The sequence below is a fragment of the Perissodus microlepis genome, chromosome 1, assembly GCF_051167445.1.
Source record: "Perissodus microlepis isolate ML-2025 ecotype Zambia chromosome 1, ASM5116744v1, whole genome shotgun sequence".
Taxonomy (NCBI): domain Eukaryota; kingdom Metazoa; phylum Chordata; class Actinopteri; order Cichliformes; family Cichlidae; genus Perissodus; species Perissodus microlepis.
Window position 1 is genome coordinate 29,672,176 of NC_140461.1, and position 18,288 is coordinate 29,690,463.

The window sequence follows — 18,288 nt, forward strand, 5'->3', positions numbered from 1 at the left end:
CACATACACTGTTGGTTCCATAGCAGAGGGCATTAGACTTTCACTTTTATATGTTTCATAGAGACTTGGCCTCAGCCTGACCATGACCGTCATTCTACACATAAACGTAAACCTTTAATTGCTTATGTGAGCTTGCTTTCACCCCCAAAAGTAATCAAGTTCCTGTAACTATGCAAACTAGATAGGTCAAGATCAGTGTTGGTCAAGTTACTTGAAAAAAGTAATCAGTAACTAATTACTGATTACTTCCCCCAAAAAGTAATCCCGTTACTTTACTGATTACTTATTTTCAAAAGTAATTAATTACTTAGTTACTTAGTTACTTTTTAAAAACACGATTTACAACCTGAATAGGTGATAAAGCGATAGATCTTTCAGCCCAATTCTACTTTTTCTGCATAATCCATCATACAAAATGTAATCAAATGGAAAAGTCTATTTTTAAAACTTTTATAGTTTTATTAATTTTAATCTTTTAACTTTATGCATCAAGCAAAAATTTAATTATATGCAACATTCTCCGACTGGAAGAAATTTGTTTAATATTTAAACCTATTTTCTGCACATTCCAGCACATAAAATATTTTTTTTGTGTGTTTACACTCACTCTTTCAAATAGATGCAAGTAAAACACAGCAGAAAATAAATAAAATCAAAGACTAGCGGTCCTTTTGCTCTATTTTCACCTGTAAAGCAGGAGTTGGGTAGGCGGAGGTTTACCCTGGTGCAGGTGTGCCGCAGCGGTCAGTGGAAGGATACGGCAGTTTCTCTGTGAATTTCCCATTACGTGGTAGCGCACTCGGAGCTTGCTTGGAAGTTTAGGGGGTTTTTTTCGCTGTAAAAAGATGTTTTCTTCCCACGCACAATGCTAATGGACGCTAATGTTTTTGTCACTTTTTATGGAATCAAACTTAAAGGTCAGTACTTCCATGCTTTAAACGCTGCACGCTCATACTCTCTCCCGTACTCGATATATGATCCACTGTTGAGCTGCACACAGCTGTTGTCACGACCGTCGCACTTGCTCACGTCACTGTCAAGAGACATTCTCGCAAAAAAAATCACGGTTTTAGTAACGCAGTAACGCAGCGTTCCTACGGGAAAGTAAAGGTAATCTAATTACCGTTTTTGCAATAGTAATCCCTTACTTTACTCGTTACTTGAAAAAAGTAATCGGATTACTGTAACGCATTACAAGTAACGCGTTACTGCCCATCTCTGGTCAAGATAGCAATGGGAATGCCAGAGTATCAGTTACGTAATCCAACTAATTTAATTAATATGATATAAAAGAATTAACTTTTTCATGACCGCAAATGCGCACAGACACACATCTCTGTGCTTCACGTGGATGTTCACATGAAGTTTTGCACCCACACACACACACACACACACCTTCTGTGGCCGAGCTGTGCTCAGTCTGGCCTCAGAGATAGAGCCCCTCCCTTCTCTCCCTCCTCGGCACTAATCAGATTGTTTTCAACTGGACTCATGGGGTCTGCGGCTCCGTGTCTCCAGAGATTTCTCCACACAATTTTGCCCTTTAGTCACACAGGATGTTTTCTTCGTGCCAGCCAACACTGCTTTGGCTTCTCATGTGCTGAATTTTTTATATTTTTTTTAATGTTTTTTTAAACTTTTCTTACAACTTCTGCTGAATAATGAGGAGGCACTGTCTTTCTGTGGATAATGGAAATGATGTGTTTGATCTCTATGGCTGTGTCTATCCAGTGTGCCGGTACGCCTGCCACAGAAAGTGCTGCCAGAAGACGACCACCAAATGCAGTAAGAAGGTAAGTCGGCCATATTGTGCACCGTGGCAGTGATGTCCCATGACAGTAATTGTGTTGTTGTGGGTTTATGTACAGTAGTTAGTGTTATTTCTACTTTTTGATCTTATGAAAATTGTTAAAGACCGTACTTAGTTTGCTGAATTAATGATATTTAAACTATAACATTAGTTTTGGATGAACTCTGAATGGTGTGAAGGCATGTGTCATATGTGTGTTTTTATAAGAGCATATTATGGTTGTGTCTGAATAGTTCGATCCAGAGCTGTCCTCCAGACAGTTTGGAGTAGAAGTTTCTCGCCTGACTAACGATGAGAGAACAGTGCCTCTGGTAGTGGAGAAGCTTATCAACTACATTGAGATGCACGGCCTCTACACTGAGGGAATTTACCGCAAATCTGGTTCCACCAATAAAATTAAGGAGCTCAAGCTGGGACTTGATACAGGTAAACTTGGCTGCAACTCAGTGAGCAGGTGAACGGTGCTAGCTGGCTTTAAAAAGCTGCTTGCAATTACTCAGTGTCTGCGTTTTGTGTCTGCATTGTCTTTGTGATCCCACAGATGTGGAGAACATGAATCTGGACGACTACAACATCCACGTTATTGCTAGTGTTTTCAAGCAGTGGCTGAGAGACCTGCCTAATCCTCTGATGACATTTGAGCTGTATGACGAATTCATACGTGTCATGGGTGAGTGGTCGCATATGCCGACTATTGCTGTGGTTCAGTTGAATTGCACTTGAGAATTTGGCCACACATATTCTGCAGACATCAGAATGTATGTGTATTGGTTTGCTGCAATAGTTAAAAGTGAGTTCTTGTGTGGGATATTAATTCACAGGTTTGCAGGATAAAAAGGAAATGACCAGAGGTGTGTATTCAGTTATTGACCAGCTAAGCAGAACTCATCTAAACACTCTGGAACGCCTCATATTTCATCTCGTCAGGTAACAGTTTTTTCCTTAATATATGAAGATGATTTAGTTCCTTCTTGATAGACAAGTAAAACGCAGAATTCATTCTTTTAGGATTGCTTTGGAAGAGGAGACAAACCGTATGTCACCTAACGCCTTGGCTATAGTTTTTGCTCCTTGCATCCTTCGCTGTCCTGACACCACTGACCCACTGCAGAGCGTCCAGGACATCAACAAGACAACAGCGTAAGGATATGTCTAATGTCTGTCAAACAATTCACTGCCTTTGTCTAAGGTAATAGATCTTGGTAAAGAAAAACTGATGTTGACTTAATCTGTTTCATATCAGAACAGTAAAGTTAAGCATGAAAAAGCATGTAAAAGAATAAAGTTAGCAAACATTCCAGATTTCTTTTTTCTTATGGTCTTAATAAGAATGATTGATTGATAAAACTGAATAATCAGTTTTATTTAGAATATAAATAATATATATATAAATAGTCTGGCTCCAGTACTGATGAAAGAAGAAAGTGGGGAAGGTTACAAAGGAACAAGCAGTCAGAACAGAGGTCAGCTGTGGTGATTTTAGTCATTACTTAGTAACAGAACAGCATTGTTGCTTCATATCAGTTCAATACAGTCTGTTTTTCCTCAGTGCTGTCTCCAAATGTTTGCTTTGATATATGTGTATTTGGAAATGAGTTATAGTTTAATACTATATAAATATATATAATATAATAATATATAAATAAAATTGGATTGATTTGAATTGAGTTTGGCCTGCTTTGCTGCAGATTTCCTCGCTAATGGTGGATAGAGTTAGTGGCTTGAGAGATTTAATTTACTTTCTTGACAGAAAACCATAGAAATCAGTAACCCAAGCGGAGAGAAATGCCATATATTGTACTGTATGGGGAAAAAAACTGCATGGAGAGGAATGTTATATACCTTTTTATATGAAGTTATCGTTTTGCAGCACTGTTTGAAATTTCCAGTAACTGAAGTTTGTCTCTTGCTGCTTCTTCATAGGTGCGTAGAACTTATTATCTGTGAACAGATGAATAAGTACAAAGTGAGACTAAAGGACATCAGCACTCTGGAGTTTGCTGAGAATAAAGCCAAGTCCAAACTGACGCATATCCGACGGTCAATGGTAAGCTCAATCAGCATGACCAGGCCCACGGTTATCAGAGAAATCACATGTTTACAATGACTCATTACTACTGTAAATCTACCTAACCTTTACTCCTCCCAACAAAACCCTTCACTGGTTGACCTGCCATGATTTCCTCCTTTATAACCTGCTTCTCTCCTCCCTAACATGTCTTTTCCTTTACCCAGAGACCAGTACTAATAGCTGTTAGATTTATGTGCATAGCACACATTACGGTATGTAAACACACACCATGGTTTGCATCCCCAAAGAATCATCCAGTGTTGTGGTGTACAGAACACTGTATCCAGTATATGTTGAGATATAAACATCTGTCATCCATCCATCAAGCACGAGTCATCACGGCACTGAGTCTGTGTTGTTGTTGTTCTTCTTGCCATATTGTGTTCTATTACCATCTCATGTGGATGCAATTAAATCTCATAATTAGATTTACTTTATCGCTGTATGTTAATACAATGTTTTCAGGGTATTCAGCATAAAGGCTTTTTAGGAAACTGTCTATATAAATTGTGGACATAGGTCATTGTTGTTTTTTTTCTTCTGGCTTCTCTTCTTCGATGGGTTGGAAGACTTTCATTCCCCAACAAAGTGCCATTTTAGTGTAACGCAGGGGTGTCAGAGTCATTTTAGTTAATGAGCCATGTTCAGGAAATTTGAACACATGCTGACCATTGTATAATAACCTATTAAAATAAAAGAACTCACTCACATGTGATTTTTTTTTTTTTCCATTTATAAAATGTCAGTCTGGCTTTAGCGTAATACAGCAAATAGCAATTAGCACATTGTGGGTCAGTTTCTTTGTGAAACTGAAAATAAAATAACTCATGATCCCAAGGTTGAAGGCTGTAAAACCGATGATTCAGGATACTGGTTTAGATTGAATTTGCACAGTTTGGATAGCCACTCATGATGTGATTCATTCTTAACAATTTCCAACACAATGCCTCCCGGGGCTAAATACAGTAGGTCCAAAGAAAAATCTTCCACTCCTTCTCAGTATCTATGCACAGGGTGAGATTGAGCCTTTCTGTGGACTGGATCCTGCACACAGGCTGCAGGCTTTGACACCCCTGGTATAATGTAATTAGTAATATTGTTGCAACTTTAAAGAAGCGCAAGATGGTGTCCTCCTGAAGTGTAGCTATCACTCAGTCACTAGTATTACCAGATTATTTCTGCACATTAAGCTTGACCATTTTGAACCTGGCACTGCTGAAATTTTGATTCTTATTACTTTTGCTCAAAGCAACCAGATGCAGCCAAAAAGGTAAAGTTTGTTCATAAACTGTGTCTGGGTTTGATTGGTCAATGCATGTGTGAGTCAAGAGCTGCCAGCTCGAAGAGCTGTAATGTATATAACAGCGTTTACATTTTATGATAATCAACATTTAAAAAAATTAAAAGTCCGCTCTTGATTTGCTCCTCAGGGAAAAGGTCGCTCCCAGCGACCAAGCTACCACATACCTTCACCTCCTGTTAGTCCGCGGCTGCAGCCTATGGCTGACGCTGCCATAGAAGAGAGCGGCGGTGAAGAGGGAGCGGAGTCGTTACCTGACATCCCGGAGCATCAGCAGGCAGCCATGCAGCAGGAAGAGAGGGTGCTGACAGAGGAAATTGAAAGCCTTCAGAAAGAGAAGTAAACATTCTCACTGTGCTTTAAATGTTGAATTATCTGGCTTGTGTGTTGCATTGATGCCAGCTGTGTGTCATCACTTGTGCGCAGCTCATTTGTTTTTCTGGATGATGCTTGTCTCTACAGGGAGGAGTTGACCTTTGAGATGCTGTCTCTGGAGCCACGAGCATCAGATGATGAGACCCTGGAGTCTGAGGCCTCCATCGGTACAGCTGACAGCTCTGAAAACCTTAATGTGGACTCTGAAGAGACCATTTCTGACTTCTCTGGTATGCCATACTGATCATTCTAAACTGCCTTATCAATCACAATTCTTCATGTGCACATAAAAAATATTGACCTCTTTGTATTTTTTGGGTTGGGGTTTCTCCAGAGAGAGGTCCTTTGTTGACATTGCCCTGGACTCTGAAATCTGACGGGAAGAGCCCCCGACGCAGAGTTCTCCGCCGCCAACCTGCGTCTCTGGATTCTGTAGACTCGTGTTTCACCGGGTCCTCGTACTCCTCCTCATCACATTTCCATCCTTCATCGTCTTCTTCTTCCACCCGGCGCTTTCGTTTCCAGTCCAAGTCTTCTGGTGTCAGCTCGGGTCCATCACAGGCCCAGAGTCTGACTCCACCCATAGCCTCCCCATCCTACAGCTTAGACAACAGCTCTACTGGAGATCAGGAAGTGATTTATGATGAAAGGCCCCAGTTTACCAGCCGAGGCACCTACAATCCAGATAAGGGTAAGCAGAAACTTAAGGGAGCCAGACATACTGCCCCAAGGCCCTCCAGAGAAGGTGGTGGTCATGGCAGGGACCCTTCAGACATGCCACAGCCTGTGGTAGTATATGGAAGTAATGAATTCATGGTATGAAGGACAATGAGACACCAAAGCAATCCCTATCCAACTTCCTGCCAGGCATACATGTTCTCAATGGGAGGTGACAAACTGGCAACTGATCTCCACTCCTCAAACCACTCTTGCTTAGCCTTTCATTCTTAAAATCTGCAAAGAAATTTCCCCAAGTGCTGTGTACAGTGTTTCCCCCTCCTGAGGCGGGGAGGAGAATTGTCTGGAAGAGAAACAAGAATCAGTAGATGGGCTCTTCTGTGGATGAAACTGCCAATCGTGCTCTCACAGTGTCTTGGCAACTCTTTACTCGGCGCCAAGAGGAGACAAACTGAGCAGGAGGACAGAGAAAAGGGAATGTTGGAATATGCAGAAGAAAACACGGCATCAGGGAATATTACAGAGCTGGAAAGCTGAAGCAGTGTACTACAGAAATTGAGAAGACAAACAAATTGGGCACCATCAGGCGTCGCAGATGTTACAGTGAACTTAAAGCTCACGACTATAGGCTGCTTTATGAGTTTACAATAAATGTAAGCAGTGGATGCTTTGTTATTACAAAATAATTTTTCCCTTATTTAAAAATTTTAATGTCACAGAAATTCTTTATAGCATATAATATACAGGTATAAATACTGTACAAAGCCGGAACACCAGCCTCTGCTGGGTAGTTGAAGTCAAATATTTATCTTGTTTATTTTGTTTTTTTGTTTTTTTTAAATTGAGATTCTTGAACAGAGATGTTTGGGTTTGGGCAGTGGATCCCACACTTCTGTTGTGTACATGTGCCGAGAGCTCATGCGTGACTGTATGTTTGTGTGAGACAGAAAAGAAAAAAAAAACCACTTAATGTGTTTTAAGTTTGTGCTGCTTTTTTTTTTTTTTCTTTTCCCCTTACAAGGGAAATACAGCCATCAAAGGGACCAAGTCAGCTGGTGTGTATTCCAGCCAAGGGGATCCCAGCTCTTTAGGAATGTTGGAATCTGTGATAAAATTCCTGCATTCACTGCTTAACAGCCATACAACTGTTATGTACAGTACAGGTCATATGTACAGTATAGAGAACAAATGCCATTCTATTCTTGAAATCAATTATTACCCACTCCTCCCACTCCCAAAGCCATTCTCTCCTGTCTCTTAAGCATTTGCTCAATAGCAACCATGCAAGAACATAAAATCATTGTGTCTTGTCATTATTGATGTGTGTATGTTTTAGTTGAAAATGTCCAACTGCATAAGTGCAATTCTTTTCTTTAGGCCTGTGTTTAAAATAGGGAATTACTCATCTTAATAACAATAATGCTAACAGGAGCACCTTTAGAGTCCCACTGCTAATTAGTCATGATAGTGAGTCAGCCATGCGCTATGTAATGACCCTGAAACTGAAGGAGCTAATGCTATCCAGTCATCTATAATTTTATTCTGCTTTTTCCCCCAGTGTGGCATGTCAAAGTGTGTTCTATGAAAAAGACAAAGAAATTCCAAGTTGTGCATGAGCCAGTAGGGGAATTTGACATTGGGGGTAATTAGATTGGATTAATTGTGCAAAAACAATGTGATCCAAACCAGAACAATTAGCAGGTTTAGACTAACAAACAATATAAAACCCTTGAATGCACACAGTATTTGGCTGTTGTAATCCATAATGTCTGCAATATTACTATTCTGTTACAAAATGCTAATTGGACTGGTTCTTATATAGCGCTTTTCTACTTAAGCACACAAAAGGCTTAATACAGGTCTTATTCACTCAAACACTAATATAAGCACTAGCACTATCTACCGTAACATTCACTGTCTGGTGACTAGATTAGAAGCAACTTGGAGATTCAACGTCTGGCCCGAGGACACTTTGGCATATAGACTGGAGCAGCCAGGGATCGAAGCACCAACCTTCTAATTATTAGTTGACCTTCTCTACCACCTCCACCACTAATATTACTAATTTATTATCATATTTCTGATTCTCTTCTGCTTGTATTGTTGCACAGCATTTGACCATTTCTTGATGCACTTGCACAAAAGTGAGCCACTCATATATTATTCACACTCGGCCATGGAAACCCATGCCACGAAGTTACCAGCCCAAAGTTTCTGTGCTGATGTTAATGCCAGAAGGGCTGGAGCTCCTGAGTCAGCAAAGCGTTGGCGGATTTACACACCATGCACCTCAGCATTCAGTGATCAAGCTGTGATTTTTACCTGGTCTGCACTTCATTAATGAGTTGGTGTGACTCCTAAACACTTCCACTTTGCAAAGACACCACTTACAGAAGATCATGGGATAGTCAATTCAGTTGTATTTATAAAGCACCAAATCACAACAGTTGCCTCAAAATTCTTTATACTGTAAAGACCTTTCCTCTCTAAGCAGGCATTAAACAAACATGTAGAAGGCAAAAGAATTCTACAATCTGACTTGCTGCTATGTTAGAATCCTATTACAGCTCAACACTCACATTCAGCGAGCTCTTTAGAACAACAAAAGTTTGTAAAGACAGGCTGCATGGCTAGATGCTGGGTTTTATACACCTGTGCCAATGGGACAGAAAGCTTGATTTCAAAGATTAAGGGGCGTGATCCAAGGCTTTTGTCTGTTTATTGTACTTGCCATTTGTCACTGCAGTGACCGTTAAGCAAAAGGCAAAAATGGCTTCTTTTTTTTTTACAGGCTTTTTTTGTGATAGTTGGGGGACACATTTAAGAGCTGTATAAATGAGTGGAAAGTACCGATACTTCCACACAGGAACGCTGTATGGTCTAATTAACAGCCAGTCTGCTCTGTGGCATTAAAAACAAATTCTATCAAGAAGAAAGAATTGAGAGCCTTTGAAAGAAGGTTCACTGTTGAGAGATGGCTGGCAGCAGATTGAGTTAAATATAAACTGGCTGTTTGTGAAGGATGCAATGACTAAAGTGTCATCTACAATAAATCTGTGGGAAAGAGATAAGTAAATAGGATGGAAGACTGAGATGATCAACAGGGAACATCTGGTGACCATGATGTTCACACAAGTATGACACAAACAGGGGGACTGTCACCATTAAACTGCAAATGAGGAAATATCTGTCAGAAAAATGGTGCTCCATTCCTGCAGGGGACTTCCAGAGATTCAGCACCAAGTTGTATCTGTACTTTCTGTAAACGACCGACGACAAGTGGCACCATTTTTTCTTTATACTCATCCTTGTATCGATCTGATGATTTGTTCAGTGTATTCTGTAACAAGCATTTATCCAGAGAGACTGGATTAATGGACTGTGTTTCATGTTACAGGTCTTATCAGTTTGTAGTTTTGCAGTCTGTTCTCACCTGGAAAGTGAAATAAGACCCCATTCAAGCTTCTTCCTCTTGAAGTAGGACAGGTACTACATACTTTGTTTCCTGCTACCAGTGTTTCCTGCATTCTTTCATCCTTTATTAGCTGGTTTTGGTAATGGTAATATGGTTTATGGATGTATTCTTATCAAACCAATCCAGATGTATGGCTGGGGGCCCATTTCTTTTTAGTAAGGTTGGTAATTCAGTAATACAACCTGAGAGACCTATATGGCCCTTTAATTGAGCTATCCAAAAGAATATGTATGCCAAATTACACAAGGATTAGACTCAAAGTCAGTGGCAACAGCTCTTATGGAGTTCAACATTTTTAGTTCAAGTCCTCCTTGATATACAGAAGAGGGCAGAAGACGGGTACAACAGTGAGTGTCTACAGCGATCTGTACAATAAGATGGAGGCTGGTGCTGGAGATCTTGTCAAAATCCAACAGTACAGAAAGGTACTGCTGTATTTTGCAAAAGCATCTGACTAGTGACGGCTTCATTCTTCAGCATTACGGTCACCCCCAAACACCCTGAAAATTTAGCTTAATTTATTTTTTAGAAAGGGACAACACATATTAATGAACATATCAATGTGAATATGCCAGAGGTATCCAGAAGACTACTTTTTATTTGCAGTCCCTGGCAACGGTCCTACAAAAACAATGAGTAACACCTCGTCAATGTACAACAATACAGTTTAGACAAAAAAAAAAAAATGCATAAAATTACAACATGAAAATCCACACTGCAAAAAGCATTTAAACAGTGTGGGGTCATCTTGACAGAGAACAGAACAAAAGTCAGACAACATCCAAAGAAAAGCTTTGAATGGCCTTCAAGAAGCCTGGAGAACTATTCCTGAAGATTATTTTAAGAAATGAAAGCTTTTCAGGCTGTGCTGGAGAATAAAGGTGATTATATAAAATACTGACTATCAAGCTTGTTAGTACTGGACTGTAGGTACTGTTTTCAAACTGGAGCCACAATGTTCAGCAAACAATTTTAAAAATCTGTCTTTCAGTAGCAGATCAGGTAATTCTTATTTTCCTAGTGAACTCGTGATTTTGCTCAGTCGTTTAGATAAGCTATTATTTCCACAGCACCTAAAGGCAACTTCAAACCCTCGAGGACATTGAGGAAAGTTTTAAAAAGAAGCTCACTTTGTGCGTTTACCTCCGCAGACTGGCTCTCATTTCGACACACACATAATCGGCATGGACAGACTGTCACGAGAACCGCTCATTTGAAACCAATTCACATTACTGCTAAAAATAAAGGAGGGCTAATTGACTCCGGCCAACCTTCGGTGACGCGGCCCACACAGGCGACGCATGCGCAGTGCCGCCGGCGTCACAGCACCATCAGTAGGAGCAGGACCAGCGAGAGCCGCCGGGGAGAAGGCTGCCGTCGTTGTTTATTTTACGCAATATAAACTTTTCTCGCAATGTCGGGTTTCGACAGTAACCCTTTCGCTGACCCAATGGACATAAATCCCTTCCAGGTGAGTGTTGGTTGGTTTCTGCCCGCGAATCGAGTTTCAGAAGCTTTTCGTTTTCTGGTGTAAAGTGAATACAAAGATATGCTCTAACAAAAACCTGTTTGGTTGGTTGCTGGGTTTGGCCTCAGCATTTCCTGGCTAAGAATCGCCACTGTTAAGTGTGACACGTTTCAATGCGTTTATAAACATTTTTACGTTAAAACTGTGAATATTCGCTGGAAGTGTGCTCTGAGCTCACCTGCGCAGGTGAGCAGACCGGAGAACAGGTGCCTGCCATTAACCGAGAGTTCTCTTTTACAAGCTATTCATAGATGACACCATTAACTAGAAACCCCAGTAGCAAGCCAGTGACGCTGCTTTTAACTTTATAGATAGGTTTGTTTTTGTTTCTTTGTACATTTTTTGTTGTTGTTTGTTTATGTTTTACAGACCAATGGTTTTTTTTTTTTTTTGGGTTTTGTTTTTTAGGTCTTATAGACCTAGGAAGTAATGCTTATGAATCCACACGTCTTTGACATTTTAACTTAAGAAATCGATGCTTAATCTTTATTCACACACACACACAAGAAATTTAACTGAAACAAATGTGGTCCAGGGCAAAGAGTGTTATTAACAGATAATCTGGTGAGAGAAAATTCAGTGTTCAGCTGCTGCTCCTCCACTGGATGGGACACTCCTATAATTCCACAGTTGGCACCACATAAACACTGAACAGTCATGGATTCTCAGTGTCACACCTTACAGTGTGTTTGATCTTTTTTTTTTTTCCCTCTTCTTCCCAGGATGCTTCAGTCACACAAGCCACCAGCAGAGTCAATGACAACATCGGGGAGTACAACCCATTCTCTTCACCGGAAATGGTCAGCCTTTGTGTTTTTAATGGAACTGCTCATATCATAGTGTGATATGGTATTCAGCAGGAACCAAATCCTTTGGTTTTATGAAAATATATTTGAAAAGAGATATTGCTTCAACCTTTTTTACAGGGACACCACTCTGGGACGACAATCCCTATCTCTGCTGCACCCTCTCAACCAGCTGTACTACAGACATCTGTGGAGCAGAACCCGAAAGTGAGTGAAATGAATGCATTTCAGCATGTTTAAATAAGGAGATCAGACAAGATTAACTGATTTAAGTTACGTTTTCAAGAAATGCAAGTCAAGACACTACCATGCAAAGAAGAATGAGTATATTTATTTTTCTTTACTTAGTCGATTGTAGCTCGAGTGGTAGAGTGGGTCGCCTACTAATCGGAAGGTCGATGGCCATTCTCTGACTCCACATTTGCATTCCTTTGAAGAGATACTGATCCTTGAGTGCCCCCCGATGCATCCACTGGATCGTTAGTGTGTGTGTTGTGTGTGTGTGTGTGAATGTTAGTAAGCACTTAATCATGAATAATGTATAAATGTGTGTGACTGGATGAACGAGAGGTATAGTAGAAAGAACTTTGAGTGGTCAACTGAGTAGAAAGTCTGTATCCAAGTCCTGGTCCAGTTCATACATAAACAATGCTAAGAAATGCTTCTCTACCACCCACACACTTGCACTCTGATTGGTGCATCACAGGTAATTCATTTAAGGTTCAATGTCTTGCTCAAGGACACTTTGGCATACAGATTTGATTGGTGGAGGATCTAGCCAACGACCTGCTGGTAGACAACCTGGTGCACATCCTGAGCCGCAGCCGCCCCAAAAGTCATCACATTTTACTGAAGGGACCATCTAGCTTATCACTGCAAGAAAGCAGCACTTTGGATGGTTATTTTAGTGCAGTACATGTATGAGGAAATTGTGTTCAACAATGCTGAAGACAGTATTAAGATGCAGGTCTGCTATCACACATCAGGCTAAAGCAGCTGCTGCCCAGGCTAACCTGATCAAACAGCAGGAGGAGCTGGAGAGGAAAGCAGCAGAGCTGGAGCGGAAGGAACAGGAGCTAGAGAACAGGAGGCAGGCAGGCAGCGCATCGAACCCCGGAGGTAAGTGGCTGCAGGAATTTGATGTAGTCGTGTTGAGTATGTGTTACGTCTTAAATGATAATAAGGTTTTTAAATCTTTTCCTGTCAGCTAAAGAGAACAACTGGCCACCTCTTCCAAGGTTCTTCCCTATAAAGCCCTGCTTTTATCAGAATTTTGAGGAGGAAATCCCCGAGGACTACCGCAGGATGTGCACGAGAATGTACTACCTCTGGATGTGTATGTATCCCTGATTGTAGTATTTTATATGCCAATCACTGACCTAAAAGGATGGTATAGTACATCAAATCTCAGCTTTTAATATGCTAAATTTAAATATGTATCAAGACTTTCCACTCATACTTTTGCTGAAGTTCTTACTTTTTTCTTTACAAATTAATCATGATTTATAACTTAATCATTAAAAGATTGTTTAAAGTCACAATTGCTGCACTAAAACGTTAAGAAATAATTTATTTACCCCACATTTGGGAAATTAATTTGTTACGAAGGAGATGATAATAACAATAATAAAGACACCATTCAATGCCTATTAGTTTAAAAGTGCACAGAGTATGGTTCACCGGAACTTTTTATAAGCAGTGTTGTATTATAAGTGTATGTCTGCGTCACTGGTTTTCTTTTGCACCTCTCCAGTCCACAGTGCCACTCTTTTCCTCAACGTGCTGGCCTGCCTGGCTTGCTTCACCATTGACAGTAACTATGGCGTTGACTTTGGTCTGGCTATTCTTTGGTTCATTCTGTTCACCCCCGTGGCCTTTGTCTGTTGGTACAGGCCGGTCTACAAGGCCTTTAGGTATGCTGTGTCACTGGTATTGTTTACACTTATGAACTTTAATACAAGTCTTCAAACTGTAAATGATCTCCAGACTCATTTTTATGACTTCATGCGATTGTGAAACTTAATATCTCTATTATGCAATATGTCAGCAAACCAGTGAGCACCTTCGCGTTAATAATATGTCCCCTTTTTTCCCCTCCATAGGTCTGACAGCTCTTTCAGCTTCTTTTTCTTCTTTTTTGTCTTCTTCTTCCAAGTGGCAGTTTACATTATCCAAACTGTGGGGATTCCCCATTGGGGCAACAGGTCAGTGGGATTTATTTTCTTTTTCTTTTTTCCTACACTACCTGAAAGTGTGGTGGAAGTGCACCAAGATTCTGTTTTTCATTGTATGAATGTGCATGCTGCTTTGGGATACATTCAGTGTGCATGGACCACCACATTTCTTCATTCACACGTGTTTGTGTGTGAATTCTTCTCCTGTCTCTCCTCTATTGCATTTCTTTGACAGATTCCTGCTGCCCTAATAAATCTGGGTTGCTGCTTTGTAAGTGTGTGTAACTTTTATTTTGGGATTTCTTTTCTATCATGTATAAAGCTCCTCAGGTTTCCATGTGTCATTTTTACAAACTTCATGCTTTACATTTGGTATCTGGTTGTTTGTGTATTTCTCTTTGAAATTCTTTTTTTGTGGATTAGTGTACTATAATATACTGTATATAATAATTACAGAGAAAACGTGAGATTACACCTTTTTTCCTCTTGCATGTTTCTGGTTTTGACAGTGGATGGATAACATCAATCACCATCATCAACACGAACCTGGCTGTGGCTGTGGTTATGATGGTAGTGGCTGGATTTTTCACTGTAAACTCTGTGCTGGCTGTCATCCTGCTGAAAATGGTACGCAAAAGTAAAACTTCTGTTTGCATATCGTATTTTTATAGGTAATCTGATTACTATTTTATTATGAACCTGTCAGGTTTAATATAATGTATCTTGATGAACTGAATAACCCTAAGCCAAGTATTTTAAACATGTTTTAGTTGTCGATAACTTATACTGCGTACATATATAAATGTTATTTTTTTCTCATTTATATCTGGAAGCTACATCAAAGACAAACTAAAAATTGGGTGGTGACAAAAACTTTGAACAGCTTCAGAGGAAATTTTCAAACCAAGTGTGTGTGCTGAATGCACTTACTGTACAGACTTTCCTCCGTGTAGAAATTCCAGGAGTGTCTTTTGGTTTTTAAAGACAATAATTAATTAGAAAGTGGACACAATATTTCATCTTAATGCAAAAAAAAAAAAGGGGGGGGGGGGGGACAAAAACAACCATTAAAAAAAAAGTCTGTTCCTTGGCTCATAAGTCTCCACTAGACATCTATTGTATTTTCAGATATCCTCCTCACTAACAGATCAATGAAACTGAACTCATGAGCTCCTTTGTAGACATAAGAACCATGGACCGAACCTTACAGGAACCAGCAGGTTAAACACTGTTTCATCATTTGATCGCCTGTCATTGTTTAAAAATTTCTGTCTTTTCCTATTATCCTAGGTCCACTCTAAGTACAGAAACACAGGTGCCAGCTTCACCAAGGCCCAGCAGGAGTTTTCACAAGGTGTCCTGAGCAACCGAACTGTCCAAAATGCTGCAGCCACCGCTGCTACCTCCGCTGCCCAGGGAGCCTTTAGCAGGAGCTAAACAAAATTAGTGTGATTTCTACAAGTTTTGTGTCTCTGGCTGTTCTCTTTTCTCACCAGCATACCGGGCTAGCCACGTCCCAACATTATCCAGTTGGTGTAAAGGAATTTTTAGGGAAAAGGGCAAAAAGCAAGTAACTTATGAGTATATACCAAGTGGGGTGTCTCTATTCTCCATGTCCACTAAAAAACTAAATAATAATAAAGATTGTGTAATTTAGGAAGATGCGTAGCTAAAGACATAAAGTCATTTTATAGGAATAGGAACCTACCCTCAGTTAAACTTTATTTGTATAGCACCTTTGATGAAGGACAGTGCAATTCAAAGAGCTTCGTAGATGATTGACGAACTAATAATGAGATGGTACATTAATTTAAAAAAAAAAAAAAAAAAAAAAGGTAAAAAGATTATAAAATGCAAAAATAAAATGGATGGAACTTGTAAAGACCTGCACAGATCTCATCAGCATATGTCATATTCATTTATGCTTTAGGGAAATGTCCAGTAGGAAATCTGAAGCTGGGGTTTAGATAGAGAGCAAGGTGAGGACGCCACACAAATAAAATTGTAACATTTCATCACTGCATAGCTATTGAAAGCATTTAACAGAGTAGACTAAAGAGATGCATGTGAGATGATCTGCAATACAAGAAACACTGATTTAAATCCAGTAATTCTTAAAGATCCCGGTAAAAAGTATCAGGATTTTTTCCTGCTAATGTAGGAATGACATACTGAGGCTTGAAATATAAACTCTTTGTCCAAGTTTGGATTCTCACTTGACACGAGAAAGTTTTTTTTTCCATCTGTGAACAATGGAGCTACAAAATGTTTTTCACATTACAGCAGCATACAGAACCTTGCAGGATAACTGTCCTGACTATAAGTGCATTAATACCGATAATACACTTTATGCACAGTGGATGTCCTGTAAAAGTATAAATGATAATAAATGCACACTGTTACATTACTGTGCAGTTTGAACGTTGATCTCCAAATTTGATGTTTTGATGTGTATATGACAATAGGATAAGGTGATGGGATAAAGAGGTCATTTGTACTGTTTTAACTGCTTACTGATATTTATTTTAATGAAGTGAGGCTTAAAGCTGTTCTTGAAGCAAATGAAGGTGTTACATTTTAATTCATGTTAACAAACCTTGGCATAATACAGAGACTTGCTGTGATTAAAATGAAAGGGGGGGAGGGGGGTACTGGTTTATTAATGTAAAGTTACTGGAAGTATAGAATTTGAATGTATTTACATGAAAAGTACATTAATGAGTAGAAAGAACAATATTTTTGACTTTGTGCCCATGGTAGTTTTACTACATGTTAACTTAATATTTCCTGTTTTTCCTATCTGCACCTACTTGTAATTAGGTTTGAGTGTTTCATCCCTTTCTCTCTCTCTCTCTCTCTCTCTCTCTCTCTCTCTCTCTCTCTGTGTGTGTGTGTGTGTGTGTGTGTGTGTGTGTGTGTGTGTGTGTGTGTGTGTGTATAAAGTTTATAAATACTGCATACTCCCAATCTGATGTTTGTACCTCAGTGCCTTTAAACAGAAGTAACATGCAAATCTTTGTGTGACCATTCATGTCCTGTTTTATCTGTAGCCTGTGGAACAACTGGTGAAGTTTTCTTGTGATCAAAATGTGTTAAGATTATGTAAATATTGGTGACTTATTTAAACATATTTACTGCTGGGGTATGCATTGGAAATTGATTCTCAATCTTAACATTCAATAAATTGTACTGTCTATAAAATTCTGAATTGAAGTCTTGGAAGTGGTCTTCTTAGAAGCGTATTATTATCTATCAAAAGTGGTCCAAGGACGGAACAGTGGTGAACCAGCGACAGGGTTATGGGCTGTCCTGTGTGGTCCGATCCAACAGGCGAGCTACTATAGCTCAAATTGCCTAAATATTTAAACGTGGTTCTGATAGAAAGATGTGAGAACGTGTGTATAGTCAGTGTACACGCTGACCCCTTTCCTCTGCTGAACTTCAGCCCAACTTACAGGATTTAAAGGGTCTGTTACTAACATCAGCTGATCTTTTATTATGGAGAAAAAAACGGAGACGTTTGACAATGGCATGTCTGATAAAAAACAAACACGAGATCAGCACAAATACCTTATACTAAGGAAGGGGGATGATTTGGGCTTGTTTTGCAGCTATGGGATCTGGGCAGCTTGCAATCACTAAGTTAACCATGAACTCCTGTGTATACTGAAATAGTCTATAAAAGTGACGATACACAACAGGACACAGATCCCAAGCACAGTATCAATTCTATGAAAAGAAAAGATTGCAATGGCCCGGTCAAAGTCCAGACCTCAACCTGACTGAAATGCTGTTCTGGGCCCTCAAGAGAGCTGTGCATAAACACATATCTGCAACCCTCAATGAACTAAATAAATGATGTAAAGAAGAGTGGGCCAAAATTCCTCTGCAATGATTTAAAAGACTGATAAAGTCATACAGAAAATTATTAGTTTAAGTTCTTGCTGCTAAAAGTCATTTTACAAGCTATTGAATCATGTGGTGTACTTATTTATTAAGAATACACAGAATCTTATCGAGTGAAAACTATGAAAGACGAAAAATGTTTTTTAAACCCTTTTTTTGTAAATA

The 18,288-nt window shown here is 39.6% G+C and overlaps 2 protein-coding genes across 9 annotated transcripts in view; both read left to right on the forward strand.

The window, feature by feature from the left end:
* myo9aa (myosin IXAa) overlaps positions 1-7,531 on the forward strand; it is a 100,658-nt gene extending 93,127 nt beyond the window's left edge. For 5 of the 7 annotated variants that reach the window (XM_084941190.1, XM_084941341.1, XM_084941510.1 and 2 more), the window contains 11 exons: positions 1,732-1,793; positions 2,044-2,236; positions 2,352-2,480; positions 2,632-2,737; positions 2,819-2,950; positions 3,734-3,857; positions 4,046-4,093; positions 5,131-5,151; positions 5,312-5,520; positions 5,644-5,786; positions 5,891-7,531. In XM_084941190.1, the coding sequence (XP_084797316.1) occupies positions 1,732-1,793; positions 2,044-2,236; positions 2,352-2,480; positions 2,632-2,737; positions 2,819-2,950; positions 3,734-3,857; positions 4,046-4,093; positions 5,131-5,151; positions 5,312-5,520; positions 5,644-5,786; positions 5,891-6,378 (1,655 nt within the window). In that variant the 3' untranslated portion in view covers positions 6,379-7,531. The remainder of the gene's footprint in view (positions 1-1,731; positions 1,794-2,043; positions 2,237-2,351; positions 2,481-2,631; positions 2,738-2,818; positions 2,951-3,733; positions 3,858-4,045; positions 4,094-5,130; positions 5,152-5,311; positions 5,521-5,643; positions 5,787-5,890) is intronic. The other 2 variants (XM_084941429.1, XM_084941590.1) reach the window with 2 other exon arrangements.
* Positions 7,532-7,624: 93 nt separating this feature from the next.
* On the forward strand, positions 7,625-17,425 carry scamp2l (secretory carrier membrane protein 2, like). Of its 2 annotated transcripts, XM_084941767.1 has the most exons (9): positions 7,625-11,180; positions 11,960-12,037; positions 12,164-12,250; positions 13,030-13,162; positions 13,251-13,379; positions 13,797-13,956; positions 14,146-14,247; positions 14,727-14,844; positions 15,508-17,425. In XM_084941767.1, exons 1-9 carry the CDS (start codon positions 11,124-11,126, stop codon positions 15,652-15,654), a joined length of 1,011 nt encoding a protein of 336 aa, XP_084797893.1. In that variant the 5' UTR covers positions 7,625-11,123; the 3' UTR covers positions 15,655-17,425. The 2 variants fall into 2 exon arrangements, with proteins under 2 accessions (XP_084797893.1, XP_084797979.1); XM_084941853.1 differs by lacking the exon at positions 15,508-17,425 and having other exon boundaries at positions 14,146-14,488; positions 14,727-14,783.
* The last annotated feature ends 863 nt before the right edge of the window (positions 17,426-18,288 follow it).